The following is a 23,341-nucleotide window of genomic DNA, read 5'->3' as shown; positions in this document are numbered from 1 at the left end:
ACTTTCTTGATTTTTTGTATTTCTGGTATCTTTTTTTTGGTGTTTATTCATTGTGGCCGGGGGTTTCCCAGTTCACCGGTTTGAGACTAATGACTAACTAGGATGTTGCTGTGGTTGCAAATTTTGTTTGGCTCCCTCCGTGACTGCTCAGTTGGCCTCTACTGCCTTGTGTGTGTGGTTGCCTCGGGTCTTGGGCTTCTGCGGGGAGCCACCTTTCTGGTCAGCTTGGACTCTGCTGGGCTGGTGGATCACGTACCACAGGGTGTGCGATCGCTGTTGAGCTTTCACTTCCTGTGCAGGACTTCTCCCTGTTCCGTGTGCTCTGGCCCAGGCTGTTAGATCATGCAGTGGCGACTCCACCGGGTGTGTGGTTTCTGTCGAGTCTCCGCCTCCCTGGCCGCACGTCTCCCCACTCTTTGCGCACTGTGCTGGGCTGGGGCGTGTCTTCTGCACCCCTCGTCTATCAGCTGGGCCTTCAAGACCCTGCTCGGCACTGCCTCGCCCAGGAAGTCTACCAGGTTTCTGCTGGGCACAGACGACCGGTCTCTCTGGGTGCCTTTGTAGCACTATGTAGATCTTTCTCGGGTCTTGTTCACCTTTGTATCTCCCCAGTGTAAACCGAGTCTAGCGCCCACCTGCAGCCTGGTCTCCGGCAGGTTCAAGCCGACCTGGGAACTCTCCTACCACACTATTCCCAACCAGAAATTCGTTAGGCTTTTTTCCAAACTGGTGGCTGCAGAGATGGTATCTGCCTCCCAGTAACAGGGAGTTTACCTGGGGCCGGAGTCCAGGGTATGGTTGAGTGACAGTCGGCCCGCCCGTACTTCCTTGCCCTCCCGATACTGGCCCGGGACACCCACCGCCACCAGCCCCGCCAGAGAACCGCGGAGGGAGTGGGAGCGGAGTTCGGTCCGCAGGCTCCGGAAAGCCCGGCGCCAGGCCAAGCAAGTAGGAGGGCTCAGTGATGGCCGAGCAGGGCGGAGCTGCCCGCACCTGGGAAAATGGAGGCAGCACCGGGCGGTGAGAGGCCTGCTGGTGCAGGCGGGAGCCGCGTGGGCATCCACCCCCCGAACAGAGCTGTGCCAGGGATCACTCACAGTGCTGTGCCAGGTCGGGTGCTCGCTCTCTCTCTCTGGTTTGCCGTTTTTCCCAGTTCTCGGCCGCTGCCACCTCGGGCTGTTCAGTCGCGGCGTGGCTCGGGCGCTCCCAGGAATCTTCTTTAATGCCGGCCTGAAACCTCGAATCCTGAATAAGGCAGCTGGCCGCCTTCAGCGCGGCCCCGGCCTCCGGGATCCTGTCTGCATCCACAGCAGCCCTGGCGCCGTGTTCCCTGTTTTGAGACTCGCTTTTGCAGCTAAGAAACAGTTCTTTTCCTGCTCCACACTTCAAAGCTGTTGCCTGTAAATGAGGCAGCCCCTCCTGCCGGGGGCAAAGTGGCGGTCACCCCCCACAACCGGTCAGCAGCAGCAGTCCTCCCTTAAGAGATGGCGAGAGGAAGGTCCACAAGTTTCCCGGCTGCCTGAGGCCCAGTGGCCACCTTTTCCACCTCAGCTACTCCACGCCAGCCGCTGCAGCCGCCGCCATCTTGAAAAGCCGGCATCCTTATCTTGTTCCTGGCCTTAGAGGAAAAGTTTTCAACTTTTCCCCATTTGGGATGATGATAGCTGTGGGTTTCTCATATACAACTTCTATTGTGTTGAGATATTTTCCTTCTATACCTGATTTGTTGAGAGTTTTTATCATAGAGCAATGATGAATTTTAATCAAATGCTTTTTATGCATCTATTGAGATGATCATATGGTTTTTATCTTTCATTTTGTTGATGTGATGTGTGTCACACTTATTGTTTTGCATATGTTGAACCATCCTTGCATCCCTAGATGAATCCCACTTGATCATGATGTATAATCTTTTTGATGTGCTTTTGGATTGCTTGCTAGTACTTTGAGTATTTTTGCATCTAAATTCATCAAGGATATTGACCTGTAGTTTTCTTTTTTTGTTGTGTCTTTTTATGGTTTTGGCATCAGGGTGATGCTGGCTTCATAGAATGAGTTTGGGAGAATATCCTCTACTTTTTTTGGAATTTTTTGAGAAGAATTGGTTTTAAATCTTCTTTAAAAGTTTGGTAGAATTCAGCAGTGAAGCCATCAGTCCTGGGCTTTTCTTTATTGGGAAACTGTTGATTACTGATTCAATTTCGTTACTCATTATTGGTCTTTTCAAGTTTTCTATTGCTTCTTGGTTTAGTCTTAGTAGTTTATCCATTTCCTCTAGATTTTAAATTTTGATGGTGTGTAGTTGTTCATAATAGTCTCTAATGATTCTTTGTATTCTGTGGAATTCATTGTAATGTTTCCTTTTTCATTTCTGATTTTTGATATTTGGGTCTTTTATTGGCTAGTGTAGCTAATGATTTGTCAATTTTGTTTATCTTGTCAAAAAAACAACTTTTTGTTTCATCAACCATTCATATTGTTTTTTGGGTCTCTATTTCATTTAGTTCTGTTTTGATCTTTATTATTTCTTTCCATCAGCTAATTTTTGGGTTGGATTATTCTTGCATTTCTAGTTCCTTGAGATGTAACATTGGATTGTTTACTTGGAATTTTTCAACTTTTTTGATGTAAGCATTTATCGCAATAATCTTTCCTCTTAATACTGCTTTTGCAGTGTCCCATGGGTTTTGGTAAGTTGTGCTTGTATTTTCATTTGTTTCAAAGAATTTTTTGATTTCCTTATGTATTCTTTCTTTGACCCATTGGTCATTCAGGAGAATGTTGTTTAATTTGCAGTTATTTGTGTAGTTTCCAATGTTTGTTGATTTCTGGTTTTATTCCATTATAATATGAAAAAATACTTGATATGATTTCAGTCATTTTAAATTTCTTGAGATTGATGTGTGGCCTAACATTTGGTCTGATCTGGAAAATGATTTGTGTGATGAGAAGAATGTATCTTCTGTAGTTCTTGGATGAAGTGTTCTGAAGATGTCTGTCAAATCCATTTGGTCTGAGGTGGTGTTTAAATCTAATATTTCTCTGCTAATGTTTTGTCTAGATGATCTGTCTAATGGTGAGGGAGACATGTTGAAGTTTCCAACTATTATTATATAAGGGTTTATCTCTTCCTTTAGTTACAATAACATGTGCTGTATATATCTGGGTGCTCCAGTGTTGGGTGTGTATGTATTTTTGATTGTCGTATTTTCTTGCTGCATTGAATCTTGTATCATTATATAATGTCCTTCTTGTCTATTTTTATAGTTCTCGGTTTAAAGTTTATTTTATGTGATATAAGTGTGGCAGCTTCTGCTCATTTTTGGTTTGCATTTGAGTAGAATATCTTTTGTCATTCCTTCACTATTAGTCTATGTGTGTCTTTATTGGTAAAGTGAGTTTCTTGCAGGCAGCATATATTTGGGCCTAGTTTTTTAATCCATTAAACCATTCTATATCTTTTAAGTGGAGAATTTAATCCATTTGCATTCAGGGTGGTTGCCTTGTTCCTACCACTTTATTAATTTTGTAAGGTTGCTTTCTATGTCTTCTGTTCCTTTCTTCCCTTTTATTGTTTGCTTGTTGTTTTGTAGTAATAAGATACATTTTCTTTCTTTTTCTCATTTGTGATCTGCTCTATTAATGGTTTTTATTCTTTCTTGTATATTCATAATGATAGTTATTGCTCTTTTTGATTCCAAATGTAGAGCTCTCTTGAGGATTTCTTGTAGGGCTGGGCTTGTGGTTTTGAATTCCCACATTTTCTGTTTGTCTAGGAAAGATACTATTTCTCTTTCATTTCTGAAGGATAACTTTGCTGGGTATAGTATTCTTGTTTGGCAATTATTTCTTTTAGTTATTTTCTTTTGAATATATCACACCACTCTCTCCTGGTCTGTAAGGTTTCTGTTGAGAAGTCTGCTGTTAATCTGATGAGGATTTCCTTATAGGTAACTTGACAATTTTCCCTTGCTATTTTTAGAATTCTTTCTTTGTCTTTGACTTTTGACAATTTGGCTATAATTTGTCTCAGTGAGGTTCTTTTAGGTTGAATCTGTTTGGGGATCTTTGAGCTTCTTGTGTTTAGGAGACCATATCTATGCTAATACGTGAGAAGTTTTCAGCAATTATTTCATTAAATAGGCTTTCAATACCTTTTCCTTTGTCTTCCCCATTGGGTACACGCATAATATGGATGTTAGTCCACTTAAAGTTATCTGATAGATCACATTCTTCATTTTTAAAATTCTTTTTTTTTCTTTTTAGTTCAAATGTGTTAATTCAGATGTCTTCTCGTTCAGAAATTCTTTCCTCTTCTTGTTCTAGCCTTGTTGCCTAAGCTCTGAGTTGTAAAATTTTTATTTCATTGAATGAGTTCTTCAGTTCCAGGATTTCTGCTTGGTTTTTTTTTTTTATGGTTTCCATTTCTTTGTTGAATTTCTCATGCATGTCCTGGATTAATTTCTATCTATTTTTTCTTGCATCATGTTGAGTTTCCTTAAGATTGCCATTTTTGGGCCAGCCCCATGGCTCACTTGGGAGAATGCAGTGCTGATAGTGCTGAGGCCATGGGTTCAGATCCTATATAGGGATGGCTGTTGCACTCACTGCCTGAGCATGGTGCAGATGGCACCGAGCCAAGAGTTGTGATCCTCTTACTGGCCACAAAAAAAAAAAAAAAAAAAGATTGCCATTTGTGATTCCTCTTCAGGCATTTCACCAGTTTCCTGTTGTTTGGGGATCTTGTATTGGAGAAATATTGTCTTCTTTTGGGAGTGTCATGTTTCTCTGTTTTCTCCTGCGTATCATATTTCTGCATCGATCTCTGGGCATCTTGTGGTGTAGTTGCTCCATTTAACTTTTGGAATTGCTTTTGAAGGGAAAGAAATCTTACCTGTAGAAGTGTCCTATGTTGGTAGTCAGGTTGGGCATTGTAGGTCTGTTGGTGAGCATGGTTGTAGGTGTTGGCTCACTCCCCATACACTCTCCACTGGGTAGGTGGGTGGTCCTGCTGCATCAGGTGGGACTCTGAGCTCCCAGGGAAGGTGAGCCTGGATCCAGGTGGCCTGTGTACTCCTTGTATGCTCTCTGTTGAGGCATGTGGGTCAGATGGGGCTCTGAGCTCCCAGCTGCAGCCCTGGGAATGAGGGGTTGGGGGATTCATGTGTACTGCCCCTCTGGAACAATACAGTCATGTGGGCTCGCTGTCCATGAGGCCACATGGTTACTTCGCAGCCTAATTTGCAGGCGTCTGCAGTGGGAGTACGAGCTGCAGAACCTCCCGCCTGCGGGAACATGCAGGGTCCCAGCACTGCAGTGTCTCTTCAGTCTCCATTCCAGTCTTTGTAAGGTGCTTCCCTTGTCTTTCTATGTTGCTGTCTTGAGTTTCCAGATCTTGGGGAGTTTTCCTCACTGTTTTGATGGATTCCATTATTTTCTCCTAGACACTCTGCAGGTGACTATCTACTTGTTGCTCTGGACTTTCTTTGCATTAGAAATGAGGGCTGGCCTCCTCTAGTCATCCATCTTGCCAGAAAAACAAAACAAAACAACTATAGTGACTATAGTTTTGATGAGAGTCAACAAAGACACTGCATATATATATATATGGATATGGATTTGGATTTGGAAAGTGATATTCATATATCCTCTAGCCAGCTAAGAAGTGTATAAAAATTAAAATTCAAGAATAGCAAAGTTATGTTATTTATTTTTTTAATTGATAGGGAGAAATAAAATTGGATAAAATTGGAGTTTTTTATTTTTGATGCTGAAAGTATCAAAAACTGAATGTAGAAATAAAAAATTATTATTAAGGAAGAGATGATAAAACAAAAAGGTTATGCCTAAAACTCCAGATGTTTATAATAAGGACTGAGAACTGGAAGGAGGGATATGTGGAATAGGAAAAGTAAATTAGCTTTTTCATTTTTCATAGGGAAAGGCAAACAGTTTTGTTTGTCTTAAATTTAATACCTTTAAAATTTAGGATAAGGCTTATTTGTATTTTTTTCTAATTTTGCAGGATATCTCATTGTATGCATTTTTGGGTACTTTTCTGCAAACAAGTGAAACAGTTAAATAAAATACAGCATACAGTTTAAAAATAAATGAATGGGAAGTGATTTATTATACAAACACAAACAAAAGGGTGTCCACAATATTAATTTTGAACAAAATAGTTTCAAAGCAGTGATTGCTATACATGAAAAAGAAAGTTTTTTTTAAATAAAGAATAGAATTCACAGTAAAGATATAACAGTTACCAAAACATTGTGCTAATAAATAGAGATAAAATATGTAAGGCAAACATTGGTAGAAGCACAAGGAGAAATGGACAAACAATTATGGGGCATTATATATATATTTGAAAAGGCAAGGAACAAAAATGAGAGACAATATTAAGATACTAAACTAATGGATATAAATGTAGACAGAGAATATGGATATTTTATTAAGTATCCACAGGAAATTATAAAAATTGATCTTTAGTTAGACCACAAAAAAATTGTTCAGCAAATTCCTAAATACAGAAATACCTGGCCACAATTGAAAAACTAGAAATTAAAAACAAATTAAAAAATAAAACCCCCAACCATTTGTAAATTACCTTGTATCTTTGATTATGTCTGCAGTGTTTGGTGTTCTCATTTTTTTCTAAATCATCTAATCAGTATGATTTTGGTTTCCAGTTATATCTAATAACTGTTTGGCAAATCAAAAGTATACTCACTAAATGATTTAAGAAAAAAAATATGAACACCAACATCAGACCTTGTAAATGCCACCAAAGGTAAATTCAGTCAAATTTATAGTTTTATATTCTTCATATATATAAAAGTAGAATAAAATTAGCTACTAATTTAATTAAGAAACTTGAAAATATACAAAACTTTTAAAAGGCAGGAAATTTTTGATAAAAAGAAGTAAACATATTAATAAAACAGAAAAAAAGTAATTGAATACACCAATTCCTAGCAAAGGTAATGATGATGAGTTTAGGAGAGAGAAAATAAATCATCATGTGTGTTAGGGCCAATAATTCAGAAAGACAATCCACGGCAGGTGAGCACACTCTGCTCCACAAAGTCATACAGAGACTGAGCTAAGTTCTGCCATTGTACAGCACTTTTTTTTTTTAACTGCAGAAATTAGATCTCTGAAATATTTGGCTTCCAGATAATAGGAAAGGGAGAGAAAATAGGAAGCATTCCAAACTCTTAAGACCAAGGCCTAGCAGTGGCATATAAGTCTTCTGCTCATATTCCATTAATGTGACTTTGATTCTTGGTGAGAACAAGGGAGACTGAGAAATGTAATAGAGTTGGGTTGCCATGCGTCTGGCTACAGTTCTTTTACCATGGAAGAAGAGGAAAACAGATTTTTGTGCTCTGTTAGCAGTTTTGCTCACAGCTGCTACAGAGAACCTTTTTAAAATGTGTGAAAGTAGTATGTATATGAATAAAACTAAATATCCCAATGAAATGAAGTGTTTTGGGAAAATTTAAATAAACAAAATTGAACCAAATAGAAGTAGGAAATATAAAAAGAATAATGACCATAATTTTTTGCAAAATTGCCTTTGTGTTCAGACAGTTTTACTGCTGCATATTTAACTTTCAATGAGCAGATAAACACCATATTACATAAACTTCTCCAAAGCATTATAAAAAACAATTTGCCACTAATTTATTTTGAAAAGGTAGAATAATCCTTATGCTCAAGTTTGAAAAATATAATACAACAAAGAACATTCTAGACTGTCTCATTTAGAAAATAAGTGTAAAAATCCCAAATTAAAAATTAGCATATAATTCAGTAGCCTATTAAAAGGATCACCCACAGATGATCAAACATGGTTTATTTCAGAAATACAATGAGGGTTTAAGTTTAAGAAAACTATTAATATATGATTACTTATGTCATGCTTCCCAAAAGAAAAACCAAATAATACCAATCAGATGAAAAGGAAAAAGGCATTTTTTCTTATTCCTGATTTTTTCCAAAATTATTTTTACAGTACTAGGCATAGAAATATTTTTTAAATGGTAATACGTCTTCATTCAACAGCTAAAATATTTAACTGTGCTTTGCATTAAAATTGTCAAGACAAGATTCCTACCATCACTATTTTAAACGTTTCTCAAAAAAATACCTTATATCTTAGTCCATTTTGCATTGTTATAACAGGAAACCTGAGAGTGGTTAATTTATAACGAATAGAAATTTATTTCTCACAGTTTTGGTGGCTGGGAAGTCTGAGATGAAAGCACTGGCATCTGATGTCTGGTGCAGTCCTTGCTGTGTCCTCACATGCTGGGTGGTGGAAGGGCAATTGAAAGTAAACTCCTTCTCAAGCCTTTTATAAGGGCACCTAATCCCATTCATGAGGGAGGAGCCCTCATAGCCTAATCACCTGTTAAAGGCTCTACCTTTTAATATTATCACATTGGCAACACCTGAATTTTGAAGAGGACACATCAAACCATAGCAGCTTAAAAATACAGATGGTTTAATAATGGAAATTGATAATCCCCCACCTAGTTCCTTTCTATTCACCCTTCCCGTTAATCCCCTTTTCAATTTTTAATAATCATATTACTACTATTTTAGTTCCTCTGTTATTACCTTCACGTTTTTACGTATACTTAAAAACATTTTTCCTATTCCACCAAATATAGACTTTATGTTTTGATTCTCCACTGTGCAATTAGGCAACTGGTTCTCTAGCATTCTTACTAAATAAAACTATTAGTTATTGAATGTGTGGAATCTTGGTAAATGCTAGTAATAAATTGCATCCTAATTTTAATTTTAAATAAAATTTTATTTTATGCCTGTTGCTTTGAAACTTCCTTGCAAACGTATATTCAATTTGTTTTTCTCTACCAGAGGCCACCAGTGATAATAACTGAGTTTAAAATAAGAATTCTTTTAACTTTTATTTCAGGTTTTTATTTAAGAAGAGAAAAACAACAGTTTACTTCTTTGTTCTTTAAGAAATAGGGCATTAAAGAGAATAAAAATATTTTAAAAATTCCATTGTATCATAGTATTTAAGGGAAAGCAGAAAATGGGAAATAATGCTGGGCATATGTACGAGGAAACAATAAATAACAAAGAGGAGGCACAGATTAACTCATGCCTTCTTAGAAAGTAGAATGATATAAGCACAGAAAATCCTAGAGAAGAAAATGACCACACAGACTTGAAAAAAGATAAACACATAGAAACATGAAGAAAGATTTAATGATAAATCTTTAAGTTCATTTTAATATATCCTTGGGAAAACAAATAATTATGCCATAATTTAGTTGATCTGAAAATGCCAAATTTAAAATATTGGATTTTTAAAAAGTAGATAAAATTGTATTAGTTATTTGGGAATATGTAAAAGAAATAAAAAGTAAAGTCAGTCTCAGAAAAACTGAAATTTTAGTCAGATGACAAAGTAAATGATTTAAGAGCAGTTAGAAAATACATATCTAAAAGTACATATTAAAGTATACAAATTAATCCAGTAAAAGAGATAAAACACTTTTAATAATAATTAAAATTTTTACATCTGCACTGTAGTCTTATATATTCAGTTTAGTTAAAAAAATATTTTAAAGCCATATTATTTGTATGTCTTTCTTTTTTAACAGAGAGCTATAATAAAAAGTCAAAATTATATAATCATGGATATGTTACATAAAGGATTTTTTATGGTACTCTAATGGGAATTCACATAAGTCCAGTGAAACTAATGTTTTGTAGTAGTTCTTAATATAATTAAACTGTTCACTTTCCTGTTGTGATTTAGTCACAACACCACAGAATAATATATACTTTATGAGTTAGGCTCAGTAACAACTTTCTGTGGATCCTCAGACCATAGTTAAATTTGTCTCATGAGTTGGAAGTAAACATTGGACAAGTCTCAGAAATTCCAGCAATGTAGTCCAAGAAATATGGCACTTTTTCTTTCCACATAAAGCCCTAATACCAAAACCCTTATTCTTATTTAATTTACATTTTCAAAGCATGTATTATTTATATTGCTACTGTATATAAATTAGCAAGTTAGGCAGTTTGAGAAATACACTCTTTTACAATGCTTAGAGTACCATTTAGTGTACTTCTGAAGTGTATGTGATCAGAATAGAATTTGTTAATAATCAACACGGTGTACCAAATAGTACACTGAATTGAGTTCACCTGTACAATAAATGGGGGAATTATCCCTTGTCAATAAATCCCAGAAGAATGAATGGATAATTTAACTCAGAAATGTGGTCTGCAAAGGGAAGTTTGAGCCAAAATGTTCTGGACTAGTGCTTTGTACAGGGTATACTGGATAATTACAAGTGTTTTGTTCACTTCACTTCTGTCCTTGGGCCAAGACTAGAAATTACTATCACGCCAGATAACTAAGTCAACACACTATATACTATAAATCTTCTAGTTATAAAAATCCTTATTTTTCAAGACACCTCTATTGCTGTGTCCAAAGTATGAATATTAAGAAAAGAATTTCCACAAAAGTTATTGTGCCACTGTGAGGAAATAGGTGAAAACTCTTAAGAATTTGATACATCTTGAAATGTTGTAAGGAGATCTCAAGAACAGAATGAGGCATATTTAAATCAGTTAGTAGTCACTATAAGTGAGTCTGTTAGTTTATTTGATTTGTTCATTCTTATTTAAAATTGTAATCCTTATCCCCCTTACTAGGAATTCTCTGTTCCCTGCTCTTTCTTTCTCCTTAGATCATGGATAAATATATTTTGTTTGTTTGTTTTACTCATTGTCTTTCTCCGCCCTCCAGAATGTTAATTTTATGAGGACAAGGATATTTTTACCTATTGTGTTAAATGCTGTATTGAAGAGCTTAAAAGAGTTCTTGACTATATATAGAGAGATAATAAATTCAATAATGAATTTATTAAATAATTTTAACGACAGAATAAAAAATCCAGAAAACATTTTAAAGATGTAACTTGCATAAATCTTCATCTGAATCATTTTACTTTTAAATAATAGCTGGAAAAAACCCACAGGAAACATATATAATAAAGAACACTGAAGAAAAAACTAGCGTATTATATACCTTTAAACAATGTAGTTTGCCATAAAGGAAAAATAAATAAATAAACCATTAGCCAGATATTTAACTGTGAATTTAATCTGTTTCTTTACAAACATCTTTACATGTTCAGTGTTAGTTTAGATGCAAACAAACTTTTTTTTTCTTTTATACACTTTTTAGGCAACTAGAATTGAGGGAAAAATAATATCTTTGAGCTACACTAAGAAGTTGCAGTCATTCAGTGAATTGTTTTGTCATTTTGTAAACATGCTAAATGTTATAGTGTATGTTTCTATAAAAGTATAGTTGACTGTGATTTCTAAACACGTCTTTTTTACATGTCTTTTGACTGGAAAATAAACTCTGTTCTGCAATTAAAACAATAGTGACATCCCATTTCAAGCCTTTAGTACTAAGAGCAACTTTTACATGACATTAATGGGCAGCCTTAAAGATGTAGATGAAATCTTTTTTCCTACATCTGGGTGTAGTCATACATATTTAAACTAAATGAGGGTAACTGTTTGATGGTAATTTTCCCTCTTACTCTAACATTGTGTATTAAAATTTTACACAAGTTTAGTTAAAATGAAACAATGCAATCTGCCTTTCATTTTTTAAAAACATGAGTGTTGCTATATAAAGTAAAATAGAATAACTGGCAAATAGTAGGTATTAAAATAATATACACTGAATGGTTTTGCATGTTTTTCTTAAAATAGAATAGTAATTAATGTTTCATCTTAATATCTAAGAAGTACTATTTCTCCTTTTATACTCGTATGCTTTATCAGAAGTTTAAAATTTTGACATTCATAAGAAAGTAACATTTCAGATTACCACAATTTAAATCTTGACTTTCTCAGTAAATACTAAAATCATTGGCCTTAATAATTAACAACTGCAAGTACTATAGTTTAATATTATTTAGTAACAACTTTAGTATTTTTATCAATTTATATATGTGTCACAAATATACTGAAATTTTACATATTCTGTTGAAATGTTAATGCGTGAATGAATACACCGATGTATAGGTGAGGACAGTGCTACAGATACACTAAATACAAAATTTGTTTTTATTTCTTTTAATAGCAGGACTGTTAGGTTCAACCTGATCTGTCTTCAGCATATTTATGGTCCCTTCTGGACTGTTCTTAGTATTTATAATATGTCTAATCAGGTTGAGTGATGAAATCCATGGTTGTAGAACAATTGTATGTATAACTGCTCTATGTAAGTATTAAATCTATAACCGTGATTTGATTACAAAGGGACTAACTCAGTATTTCCTACTCTTATCTCATAAAATGTTGGGATTCCGTGAAATAATTTGCAAGTAAAGTAGACTTTGCATTTTTCAATCTTATTTTTTTCATAATTTGTATGAGACTAATCTCTCCAAATCTAATTTCTTTCTTTTATTTAATCTCCCATCTACTTTTTCATCCTCCCCACTCTATAGTATTTCGGCTATCAGTTATAGTACAGTAGTCTCCCCTTAACTGTGGAGGATACTTCCCAATCCCCCCAGTGGATGCCTGAAACCATGAATAGTACAAAACCCTATATATACCATGTTTTTTCCTATAATAAAGTTTTATTTGTAAATTAGGCACAATAAGAGATTAACAACAATAATAATAAAATGGAAAATTATAACAGCATACTCTAATAAAAGTTATGTTAATGTGGTCTCTCTTTCTCTCAAAATACCTTATTGTGCTGTACTCTCACCTATATTCAGACCTAGGTTGAGCGTGGGTAACTGAAACCACAGATAAGGGGGGAACTACTGTATACCAGAAAGTGAATAATGTGAGTGTTGCCACCTATAGGCAGAAAATTAACTTTACTTATTTATGACATAAAAAAATATAATCTAAAAAAGAGTTCTCTTTTTCAACTCCTTACAACTGCCATCTTCATACTTTCTACCTAGATAGTAACCTGTTTGTTATTGATGTTGCCATTTCAGATGCCTGTGCCTTAAAATAAAGCATTTACTTAAACCTTTATCATTTTGTCATATTACTATTTGCATTTAATGTATTTTTCAAATATGCCATCTTATTAAACTTCTTTGACCTCACAAAGTTTAAAGGGACCTGTTAAAACCATCTACCTTAGCCAGTAATATACTAAACTGTTTTATCTTAGTTTATTTACCTCTAGGGTGGGGGAAATTACCAGTATTTGTTCCCAGGAATGAAAAAGTGTCCCTTCCAAAGACTAATGATAACAGATTGTAGGTTTTGTGCCTTCTCTGTAATGATGTAGGTTTGTTTCTCCTTTATTCTTTGCAGAGTGCTGCAGCAGCTCCCAGTCCAGTGCTAGGAAACATTCCCCCAGGAGATGGCATGCCAGTAGGTCCTGTACCACCAGGGTTCTTTCAGGTACTCAGAGAAACTCTGACTAGGAATGTTAAGGCATAGGAACTCCTATTGATTTTATTTAAAGATATATATATATATATATATATTTAAAGAAGGAGGATGAGGCTATTTTAATTCTTAAGGTGAATATCATGCTGTAAAGCCAACTCTCAATTATTCAGACTGGTTATCTGTCATATTGCCCTTTCTTCCTATGTTTTGTTTGTTTGTTTAGATATTTCATTGCTCAATTATGAAAGAAAAGGACTTGAAATGCAAATTAGCCCATTAAGTTAACTGTGGTAGATATTTTGTGGGAGAAGAGACTAATGATGAGGTTCTAGAAAGAGACAGATTTTTAACTATCCAAGCTATTCGAATATCTCCACAGATTAAAGATAATCAAGATTTGGCTGTACTTTCAAATTAGCTAAATCATAATCTATTCCTTTATCAAGAATTATAGGCTATATCAAAATAGTTTTGAAAATCTTTTGTGTCTCTTAAGCTGGAGTTTTTATTGATATTATTACATAGCATTTTAAGATAAGATTTTCAAATATATGTTAGTATTTTAAAATTTCAAAAAGAATGCTTATTTTAACAATGATGATCAGTTTAGAATTATAATACATAGCTTTTTAATTTTATGGCATTCGCATCTTAAATCTTACAGATTTCTAACTCAGTCCAACATTGATTCTGAAATTTATTTTTTTAATACAGTTAAGTTTATAACACCTTTTGAGAAAATTAAGAACTTAGGAGTTAAGAACTAGAGTTGGAAGGCATTACAGGAATTAATGTAATATGCTATATTGTTAATGAATTGCATTAGGTACTTGTAAGCTAATTTGTTACTTCAGCTTTTATGTTTTCAAAGTCCTTGATAATGATTTGTTAGTTAATCCATACCATCATTGTAAGGTGAATCAAGCTACTGATAAATGTGAAAATAGAAAAATAAAATAAGTAATTTTCCAAAGTATGTCAATTGAATAAAAAGGTCATAATTAGAACCTAGTACCAACTCTGGTCCTTTAGGACATGCTTATTTGCTCAGTTACTCTATATTAATACGTAAGTAATTAAAAATCTTCAGAAATTTTCTTACAGCTCACATTCTGTCTTGGGGGCCCTTTCTTATAATCTAGGAAGAGATTATAACTTGATTATTAGTTTAAAAACCAACATTAAAGATAATGATATAATACCTAACACTTAATAAGTGCTTACTATGTGCTATGCTTCATTCTAAATGCTTTATATATTAAACTTTATGTTATTATATTACGTTTTTTATTTATATGTTAAACTTTATATATTAAACTTTAAATTTTCATAACAATCCTAAATGTGAAGTACCGTATTATCATTCCCACTGTACAGATGGAAAAAGCAATGCATTGATAGATAAGCGATTTGCACAAAGTCAGAAAGTGACAGGGCTGGGATTCAAATCAAGGTCGTCAGGATTTTTGCCATTGAAATTTATCTTTTAAAGTATAGTAATCCAGATGAGATTTAATCATGGCCTTAACTAAGATAGTGGCAGTGGATGTGGAGAGTTAACAGATTTGAGAGACAGAAAAATATGGGGAGGAGGGTATGAACAAATGAATTCAAGGATAATATCCTGGTTTTGGCTCTAATCTGCACAGGTGAAGGTATCATTTTCTGAGATAGGAACCACAAAATGGAGAATAGGTTTGAGGTGGTGCAGATGAGGTTCTCATGGGACATCTGTTAAGCTGATAGACCTACAGGTGTGAAGTCTAGTACAGTGATTTAGATTAGAAATAAAAATTGCAGGGTCATTCATCATCATATTAAAGGCACTTGAATCCACAAGGGTAGATTAAAATTGTCCAGGGAGAAAGTACAGAATGAAAGGGTAAGAAGATATACACCTATATTTATTTACTTGGAGTCTTTTGTCAAAGGAGTAATTCATATAAGAAATCTTATAAACCCTCAAAGTGACTCCTACTGTGGAACTAGCTTTCTTCAGCTGGGAAATCTTGCTGCTTGAGATCAGAGAGAAGACAGTGCAAGTGGCCATTGATGTAACTTGTTTGGCAGTTTTAGTAGAATAAAATACAGGAGCATGATATAGTGTCAGTATACATCATAGGTACCAAGAACTGTGTCTATACTCTAACTCTCCTGTCCCTGTGCTGAGTCTTATTAAAAAGTTTCATTGTATGCTAAGAAATTTGAGTTATATATTAAAAGCATCAATCTGCTATTTATTCATTCTCATAGCATTCATAGAAAAAGACAGGCAAATGTCTTGGAGTCCTGCAATTTTATTGAAATTAGAACAGTTAGATTTTTTTCTCATTTATATATAATCATCAAAATAATTTAGTAAAATGAACTAAATAAAACAAAGGAAAAGAATTCAATCTTTTGTGTTTTTAAAAATTTGACTATTAACTCTGTTACCTTATAAAGTTCTATAATTTTATGGATGAGTAAGTAACGAGAAAGCTTCTCTTGTGAATTTAACTTATAGAACATAAAAGTAATGGACATTTTCTTATTTCAAGAAAAATTTTGAGGAGGGTGGAAATGCTTTATTTTTTCTACTTTCTGCTCTTAACTTTTAAAAGGGAAACTATAACTTTTTTATCACTAATAACTAAACGTATTTATATTTTTTATATAAAAATACATTATAAGGTTTTAATAGTGCTAATGTAGATAATATCTTTGAATCTATAATGTGTGATATACTTATAAATATTTAATTCTGAACTCTATAGACTTTTGTTCATTTTTAATGTATTTTATATTTTGTTTTGACTTTTATCTTGATACATCATATTCTAGTCACTAGATTCTTAGGTTTATTTTAACTGAAACTGTTGAAAACTAACAATATGTTGATGTTGGATTATAAATGTAAGGTTTTGACAGAAGTAAGATTATAAATGCATGTTGAAGATAAAGTGTATCAAGTAATTAGTTTCAGACCAAGGTAGTCATTCATATTTTAAAATCTGAACTGATCAAAACTCTGATATAGTAAAAAACATGCTACACAGCAGGTTCATAAGTCACATTTTGTTTGCAGGTCTAATATTAGCAACGGTAAAGCTGCTTTGCCATCTAGTGGCAGTTTGCAAATGTCTCCACTTGTTCAGTGTCTATTTTCCAAAGGTTCTGTTTTTAGCAAGCCTGCACTGTAGCAAGCTGACCTAATGCTTTGACATAGTAATAACGCAATATGAAGAAAAAAATAGTAAGAAAATTCTTTTTCTTCATGGTGGTATTATTGACTAGAAAAGACTCACTATAAACAACATTTATAAAGCAACAAGGACAAAAAAAAAAGCTCAAAGTAATGAATTATTCTTGATATTTTAAAAGCAAAAGAATCAAAATGAATAAAAAATGAGAAAAATAATTATTTAATCTAACACTTGAAACTGAAAAACAGGAAGAAATGTCTTTATAAGTCATGGTTAAATGTTTCTGGGAGGTAGATATGTATTTAATTTATTTCTGGAAATAAATCCTATATTTTAAAGATACCTTAGTATCTATATTTATCTCCTCTGCTATTTCTATTTAGACGTTCTGAATCCAACCATCGTATTATCAGTAGCACCTGTTTTACCATGTTATTTATACATATAGTTAAATTGTCTACATGCTTTCTCAATTCCCTTCTATTATTAATCTGGGTGTTGTCTTCAATTGCAACAGTCTGCCTTTCCTCTTATCTCTCCTGACTATGGCTGTTTCAAAAATCATTCTTAGGAAGGACTCTAAACCAGGAGAAATACTCTTAACTCTCCTTAGAAGTTGTAGATACCATCTTAGATCATAGATAACAAGCCAAAAGATTAGTTATTATATCCTTTCTTAGACTGAATGAGTTGGGTAGTGAAAATCTCAAATAGAATTAACTTATTAAACTATAATGTCTAACATCAGAATATAATTTTTAAAATTCAGAGATTAGAAATAGTATTTGTCAGAATTAAATACATCAGGATTTGGATAGTGGAAGTGTAAATTTTCTTAAAAATGTAATTTTGACCCTTTAAAGAACAGAGATTTTAAATATTGAAAATAGAGCAAGTCTTTCCATAGTATAAAGATAAAAGCAACTAAAATAATAAAGGTGCCTGACAGCTGCTGGCTTTGATAATGCTATCCTGCAGTTGTGGTAATAGTTTTTCTGGCCTCAACTATCAGAACAAATTAAAACTGCTCAGCTTGAATAACTAAGTAAGCTTTTTAAAAAAAACTGCAGTTCAGACAACTAAAGACCCTACAGCAGTGACTGGATGGACAGAAAGTAAAGAAGGAAGTGTCAGGTGTTGAGAGTCTTTACTTGGATTTTCCAATTAGAATGGAATGAAATACTTTCTGGTTGGAAACCCATGTTTTTTTTTTTTTTTTTTTTTCGGTTTGTCAAAGGAAAAGGCTAGGTTGGCTATCCTAGACCAGTATTTGGTTTTCCTTTAACCTTCAAGCTCCTCCTGCAAGCTAAAGGTATCCTTTAGTATGAAAGAATACAATATCATATTTTAAAATTACATCTGTGATAAGAGCTCAGTTGTTTTTCAGATAATTTGAAATAAGTTTTTTCTTTTTAAAATATCTTATTAAAACTTTTTCCCAAAGTGCTGCAGGTTTTATTAAAGTCCCTTTATAAAAAATTTATATAGAGCAAATTGCAAGAATGCAAAGGCTATTTATAACACAAATTTTGGTTTTTATTTAATATTGGTTACAGAAACAAAAATGGTCAGCATTCTTTTGGGACTTAAAGATAAGGAATGGGTTATTAAATAGAGTATTAATTCCCTTTGTAAGTGGGATAGATTTATGTTAAGTGTATATTAGGAAGCCTTCAGCTTTTTTAAAAAATAACATCGGTAGGTGATGTTCAGAAATAATTTGTTTTATCTTCTATATAAGGAGTTGACAAACTTTTTTTATAAAGGTCTCGATAGTAAATATTTTAGATTTTTCAGGCCACATGGTCTCTATCACCACCACTCAACTCTGTTACTCTAGCATAAAAGCTGCCACAGACACTATGCAAATTAATGAGCATGGCTGTGTTCCAGTTTATTTACAAAATAAATAGGTGGTGGGCCAGATTAGGGTTGTGAGCCATTGTGTGTCCATTCTTGTTCTACATGAATATGGTAAGAGATAGACTTAAGAGATCCAAAAGGTAAGGACCAATGTTTCTCTAAGTATGTCCTGTGGACTACTAAAATGAGAGTTATGAGAGTCCTGGGAGTCACCCAGCTCCCAAGTATATCAGAATTCTTGGGGGTGAGGTGTATGGGGCTAGAGATTCTTTGGTTTTTGTTGTTTTGTTATTGTTTGTTTTGTTTATTATAAACTAAAATTTATTTTTTTTAAAACGTGCTTTATTTTTTTCCTTTTTTTTTTTTTGGCAGCTGGCTAGTAAGGACATTTAAACCCTTGACCTTTGTGTTCTCAGCACCACACTCTCCCAAGTGAGCTAACCAGCCAGCCACAGACTAAAATTTGAGAACCACTTATTAAGATTGCCAATGACATTTAGCAACAAATACTGTGGCTTCCCCCACATGCCAGAGTTACTACAATGAACAGGATAAATATCCTTGTCCACCTAGAATTCAGAGTCTACTAAGAGAAACAGCCACTAAACAAAATATATAATTATTTTAAAATACATGTTAGACAGTGATGAGGGCTAGGGAGAAAAATTAAATAGAAAAGGAAAATAGGAAGCATTGCAAAAATTTTTTTAGTGTGGCCAGAGAAAGACTCATCAAAAAGATGTCATTTGAGTAAAGACTTGAAGTAAGTGAGAGAACAAACGATGCGATATCTGGGGAGAAAGTGTTCTAGGCTGAGAAACAAGCAGGTGCAAAGGCCCTGAGTTTAACGTGTTAGTGTTTGTTACAAGGAACAAGGAGAAGATCTGGGTAGCTCAAGTGGAGTGTCAGCCTGGGAGAAGAGTTAGATATGAAATTGTAGACAACAGAAAGTCATACCAAGTAGAACTTTGTAGGTTATTGTAGGGACTTCAGATTTTACTCTGAGTAGAGGGTTTTAACAGGGTCATTCTGGTTGCATGTTGGGATTAATCTGTAGGAATAAAGGGTGAAACAAGGAGACCAGTTTGTATGTCATTGCAAAATTTTGGCAAGAGATTATTATGCTACTAAGGTGGTAGCAGTGGTGAAAGGTAAGTGGATTCTCTATATTTTGAAGGTAGAGCAGGCAGATTTTGGAATGGTTTGGGTATGTGTTGGTGAGAGAAAAAGACAAGTAAATGATGACTTCAAGGCTTTTGGCTTATTCAGCTGGAAGAATGGAGTTGACATTACTGATTGAGGTAAAACTTCAAGAGGAGGTATGAGAGGGACTATCAGAAGCTTAATTATGAACTCGTTCAGATTGAGATGGCTATTAGATTATTCAAAAAATGTTGAGTAAGGAACAATATATCAGAGTCTTGACTTTTATGGTTGAAACTCGGGCTAGAGAGATAACTTTGGGAGTCATTAGCATAAGGATTATATTTAAAGCTATGAGCCTGTATGTCATCACCAAAATAGCATAGATGGAGACAAGAAGCTGTGAAGTGATGGGTCCTGGGGTGCTCCAATGTTAAAAAGCCATGGAGATGAAGAGGAAACAGAAAGAGGAATAAGAAGGAGCAGCCCATGAGGTAGGAAGAAAACCAGGTGATATGATATGCTAGAAGCCAAAAGAAGAAAATGTTTCAAGGAGAAGAAGAAGGATCAGCTGTGTCAAATGCTGCTGATAGGTCAGATTATTCAAGGACTAACAATTGGCCATTGGATTTAACAAGGAGGTCATTGGTGGCCCTGTTCAATGCAATGGTGGGGGTGAAAGCTTTATGAAAGTAGGCCCATGATCATCAAGGAAGAGAGAAATTGGAGGCAGTGAGTATGGCCAACTCTTTCCGAGAGTTTTGCTCTAAAGAAAGTAAGAAATGAGGCAGTAGCTGGAGGAAGAAGTGGGGAGAGGTCAGAGAAATGCTGCTGGGAGTGATGTGTTGGCTGTGAACTCCTCATCCCTGCTGAGGGACAAAGAAAACAGTTCTGCTGGCAGCTGTGGGCAGAGAATATCAACTATTGCCAGGTGTTATCCATTCTCCCAAGCAATCAGGTAGCTTCATCAGTGTAAGAAATAATGCCAGGGAATAGAATAATTGGACACCCTTTGTGCATAGTATAATGCTTAATCAAGGAAGTGTAAAATAGAATTAATTACTTAGAATGCCTGCAAATGTGAATACTACCTGTTTTCTGTCATTTTTATAGTCTATAAATGATCTCTGACATTACAGATACTTTTGACATCGGTAAATATTTTTCCATTTGAATTTTTCTTATTAATTATTGTGTGCATGTATCTGTTTAAGACACATGTTTCAAAATACATGTTTTAAATGTGGATGAAAAAATAAATTTGTGCAATTTGAATTCTCTTATTATACGAGGGTACTTCAAAAAGTTTGTGGAAATATTGAACTAAAAGATAATATGAATCCATTCATGACCTTTTTAAAACCCATCATATTTATACTTTTGGCATTAGTCAAATTAGTTAGCTTTAGTTTCAAAACAGACTTCTTGGTGCAATAATAATTTCTATAAAAATGTGTTCTATAGAAACACCGTTTTACAGTAGTTCAGATATCAGTTGAATAACTTTAAGTATAGACTTCACGTTTATTAGTAAGTAGCCAAATGAATATGACAGTATTTTTAAATTTCTAAGAAAGAAAAACATATACAGTCAGCCAGTCATATCAGAAAACCAAGCCCATAGGCTAGTTTCAGAGATAACAAATGTTATCTCTGCATGTGAATTTGAAAAGATGACTGCTTAATCAGTAAAAACTTTCCCAGCATATCAAGGTATCAGAACAAAGTGTTGTGTTTTTTGCAGTGGTACATTTAAGTAAATCAAAGTCCCTGTCTCCACACTCTCATCTGGAACAAGTTTACATGGAAGAATGAATATAAAATAGGGGAAAGGGAGAAGAGAGGAATACTTTTGCATTCTTTAAAAAAAAGTTAAGGTGGTTTTAAAAATTATTTATTATGTTTTAATTTTTTTTATTAGCCTGATACCATAAATTATAAATTTTAAATATTTATTTTCATACCTAAATTTATTTTTTTTAATGTAGGTGTTGATTCATCACTTTCACTTTAGTCAGTAGTAGGAGGCAGCACAAGAGCCAGATTCATCTTATATATAGAATTCCAGCTATTTGTCTCACAGAAACCAAAAAGCATGTGTGTGCCTGTATTTCTTAATATAAATTGATTTAAACAGATTAAAAATTTTATTAGAATGTTATTTAAACTTTTATAGTTTATTAGATCAGCAGACAGCATAGTCCCCATTTACAATCCAGAAGGCTAATGCCACACACCTAAATCCAATGACTATATGGTAATGAATGTTTGAGAAATAGTCTCATCTTGAAAAGGCCCATAATGTAAGTGACCAATTTTGATGCTTAGACTAGATCTATATCAAAAGAATCAACCTCTTGTAACTCTGTGTTGTATTGGGTTAGCCTTGCCAAAATAACATGAAGAAAACCGAATCTGTTATTACTTTAGTTATTTTATGTGAGTTATTTTAATTAAGTGTTGATGATGACAGAATATCTAAGATGTATGGGCAATAAACTACATACTTACACTTATCAGCAGAATATGCCAGCACAAGTATGTCATTTTGAGAGCTAAATTAAATTAGTACTAGTTAGAATTAAAATATGTTAATCAAGAGTGTCTTATCCACTTGGGTGGCAGTACTGTCTGATGGAGATCTTCATGAAAAACAGAAAAGAAACTAAGCAAATTAAGGTATATGAATTGTAAAGTAACTTTGAAAAAATTCATTTGATATATAATTTATGCATCATTACTTTTCTACCGAAAACTCATGAAGCATCTCATGGACTTATAAAAATAAAAATGTGAACATTCCTATATGAAAGATGTTGAAATGAATTAAGGAAGTCACAGACAGCACTCTAATGGTTTTTCAAAATAATCTCAATATTATTTCTTTTTGATAGTAAATACTTCAAGAAGGCTTTTTTTACATATAAGTAAAAAAATAAGTAAAAAAAATTACTTGAAGTAAAATATAAAATAGAAATCTACATAGAGATAATCATGTACAATAAAGAGAACTGAATTAACCAAAAAAATAGACACATACTGAATAAAAATTAATATTTGGTTTTTAAAAGAATATTTATGCTTTTGGTTAAATCTTCTAGTGAACATTTTTATTACCTCTTTAGGACTATGGATAAATAATTACGGTCTGTCATATTTATCATTTTATAAAATTATATTTTAGATCCTAGAATAATTATGTAATAGAATTATGTGTTATTCCCTGTATCTGTTTAAAACAGTACATTGAAAATATCAGAAGAAAGATTAAATCTATGTCTAAAGCCATGTCTGTACAAGACCAAAGAAGATATTTGATCTTTGTGTAGTTAACATAATTACTGAAGGTAACCCATATTTTTACAGACTGTATTTCACTTCATACCTTGTGTTTTTGCCTGAATGTTGAGGGAAGCAAATTACTTTTTGGCGAATAATCATTTTCTTACAGGTTTTTGATCTAAAGATAGTTATGTGCTAAAGACATTATGATATTAAGAAACCAGAATTAAACCAGTTTAATGTTCTTACTCAAATGCTGAGCCTTTTTTTAATGGAAATAAAATATGTAAGCTAGAACATGTTATTTCTGAGACCTGAGTATTATACCTTTTTAAATTTATTTCAGTCTGACCTGAGTATTATACCTTTTTAAATTTATTTCAGTCTGAAAAGATTAGGATCCTGTGTAT

General features: G+C 33.8%; 1 protein-coding gene and 1 pseudogene across 3 annotated transcripts in view; one reads left to right on the top strand and one right to left on the bottom strand.

Annotated features, from left to right (window-relative positions):
* The window catches only part of LOC134369451 (protein AF1q-like), a 45,188-nt pseudogene extending 39,891 nt beyond the window's left edge, over positions 1–5,297 (bottom strand).
* Positions 1–23,341, top strand: part of SSBP2 (single stranded DNA binding protein 2) — a 317,496-nt gene that overhangs the window by 219,543 nt on the left and 74,612 nt on the right. For all 3 annotated transcript variants that reach the window (XM_063084982.1, XM_063084986.1, XM_063084993.1), the window contains exon 5: positions 13,378–13,467. In XM_063084982.1, coding sequence (XP_062941052.1) covers positions 13,378–13,467 — 90 coding nt within the window. The remainder of the gene's footprint in view (positions 1–13,377; positions 13,468–23,341) is intronic.

Source organism: Cynocephalus volans, chromosome 2, assembly GCF_027409185.1.
Source record: "Cynocephalus volans isolate mCynVol1 chromosome 2, mCynVol1.pri, whole genome shotgun sequence".
NCBI lineage: Eukaryota > Metazoa > Chordata > Mammalia > Dermoptera > Cynocephalidae > Cynocephalus > Cynocephalus volans.
Note: the sequence above shows the minus strand (reverse complement) of the source record. Positions and strands in the feature narration are given on the sequence as shown.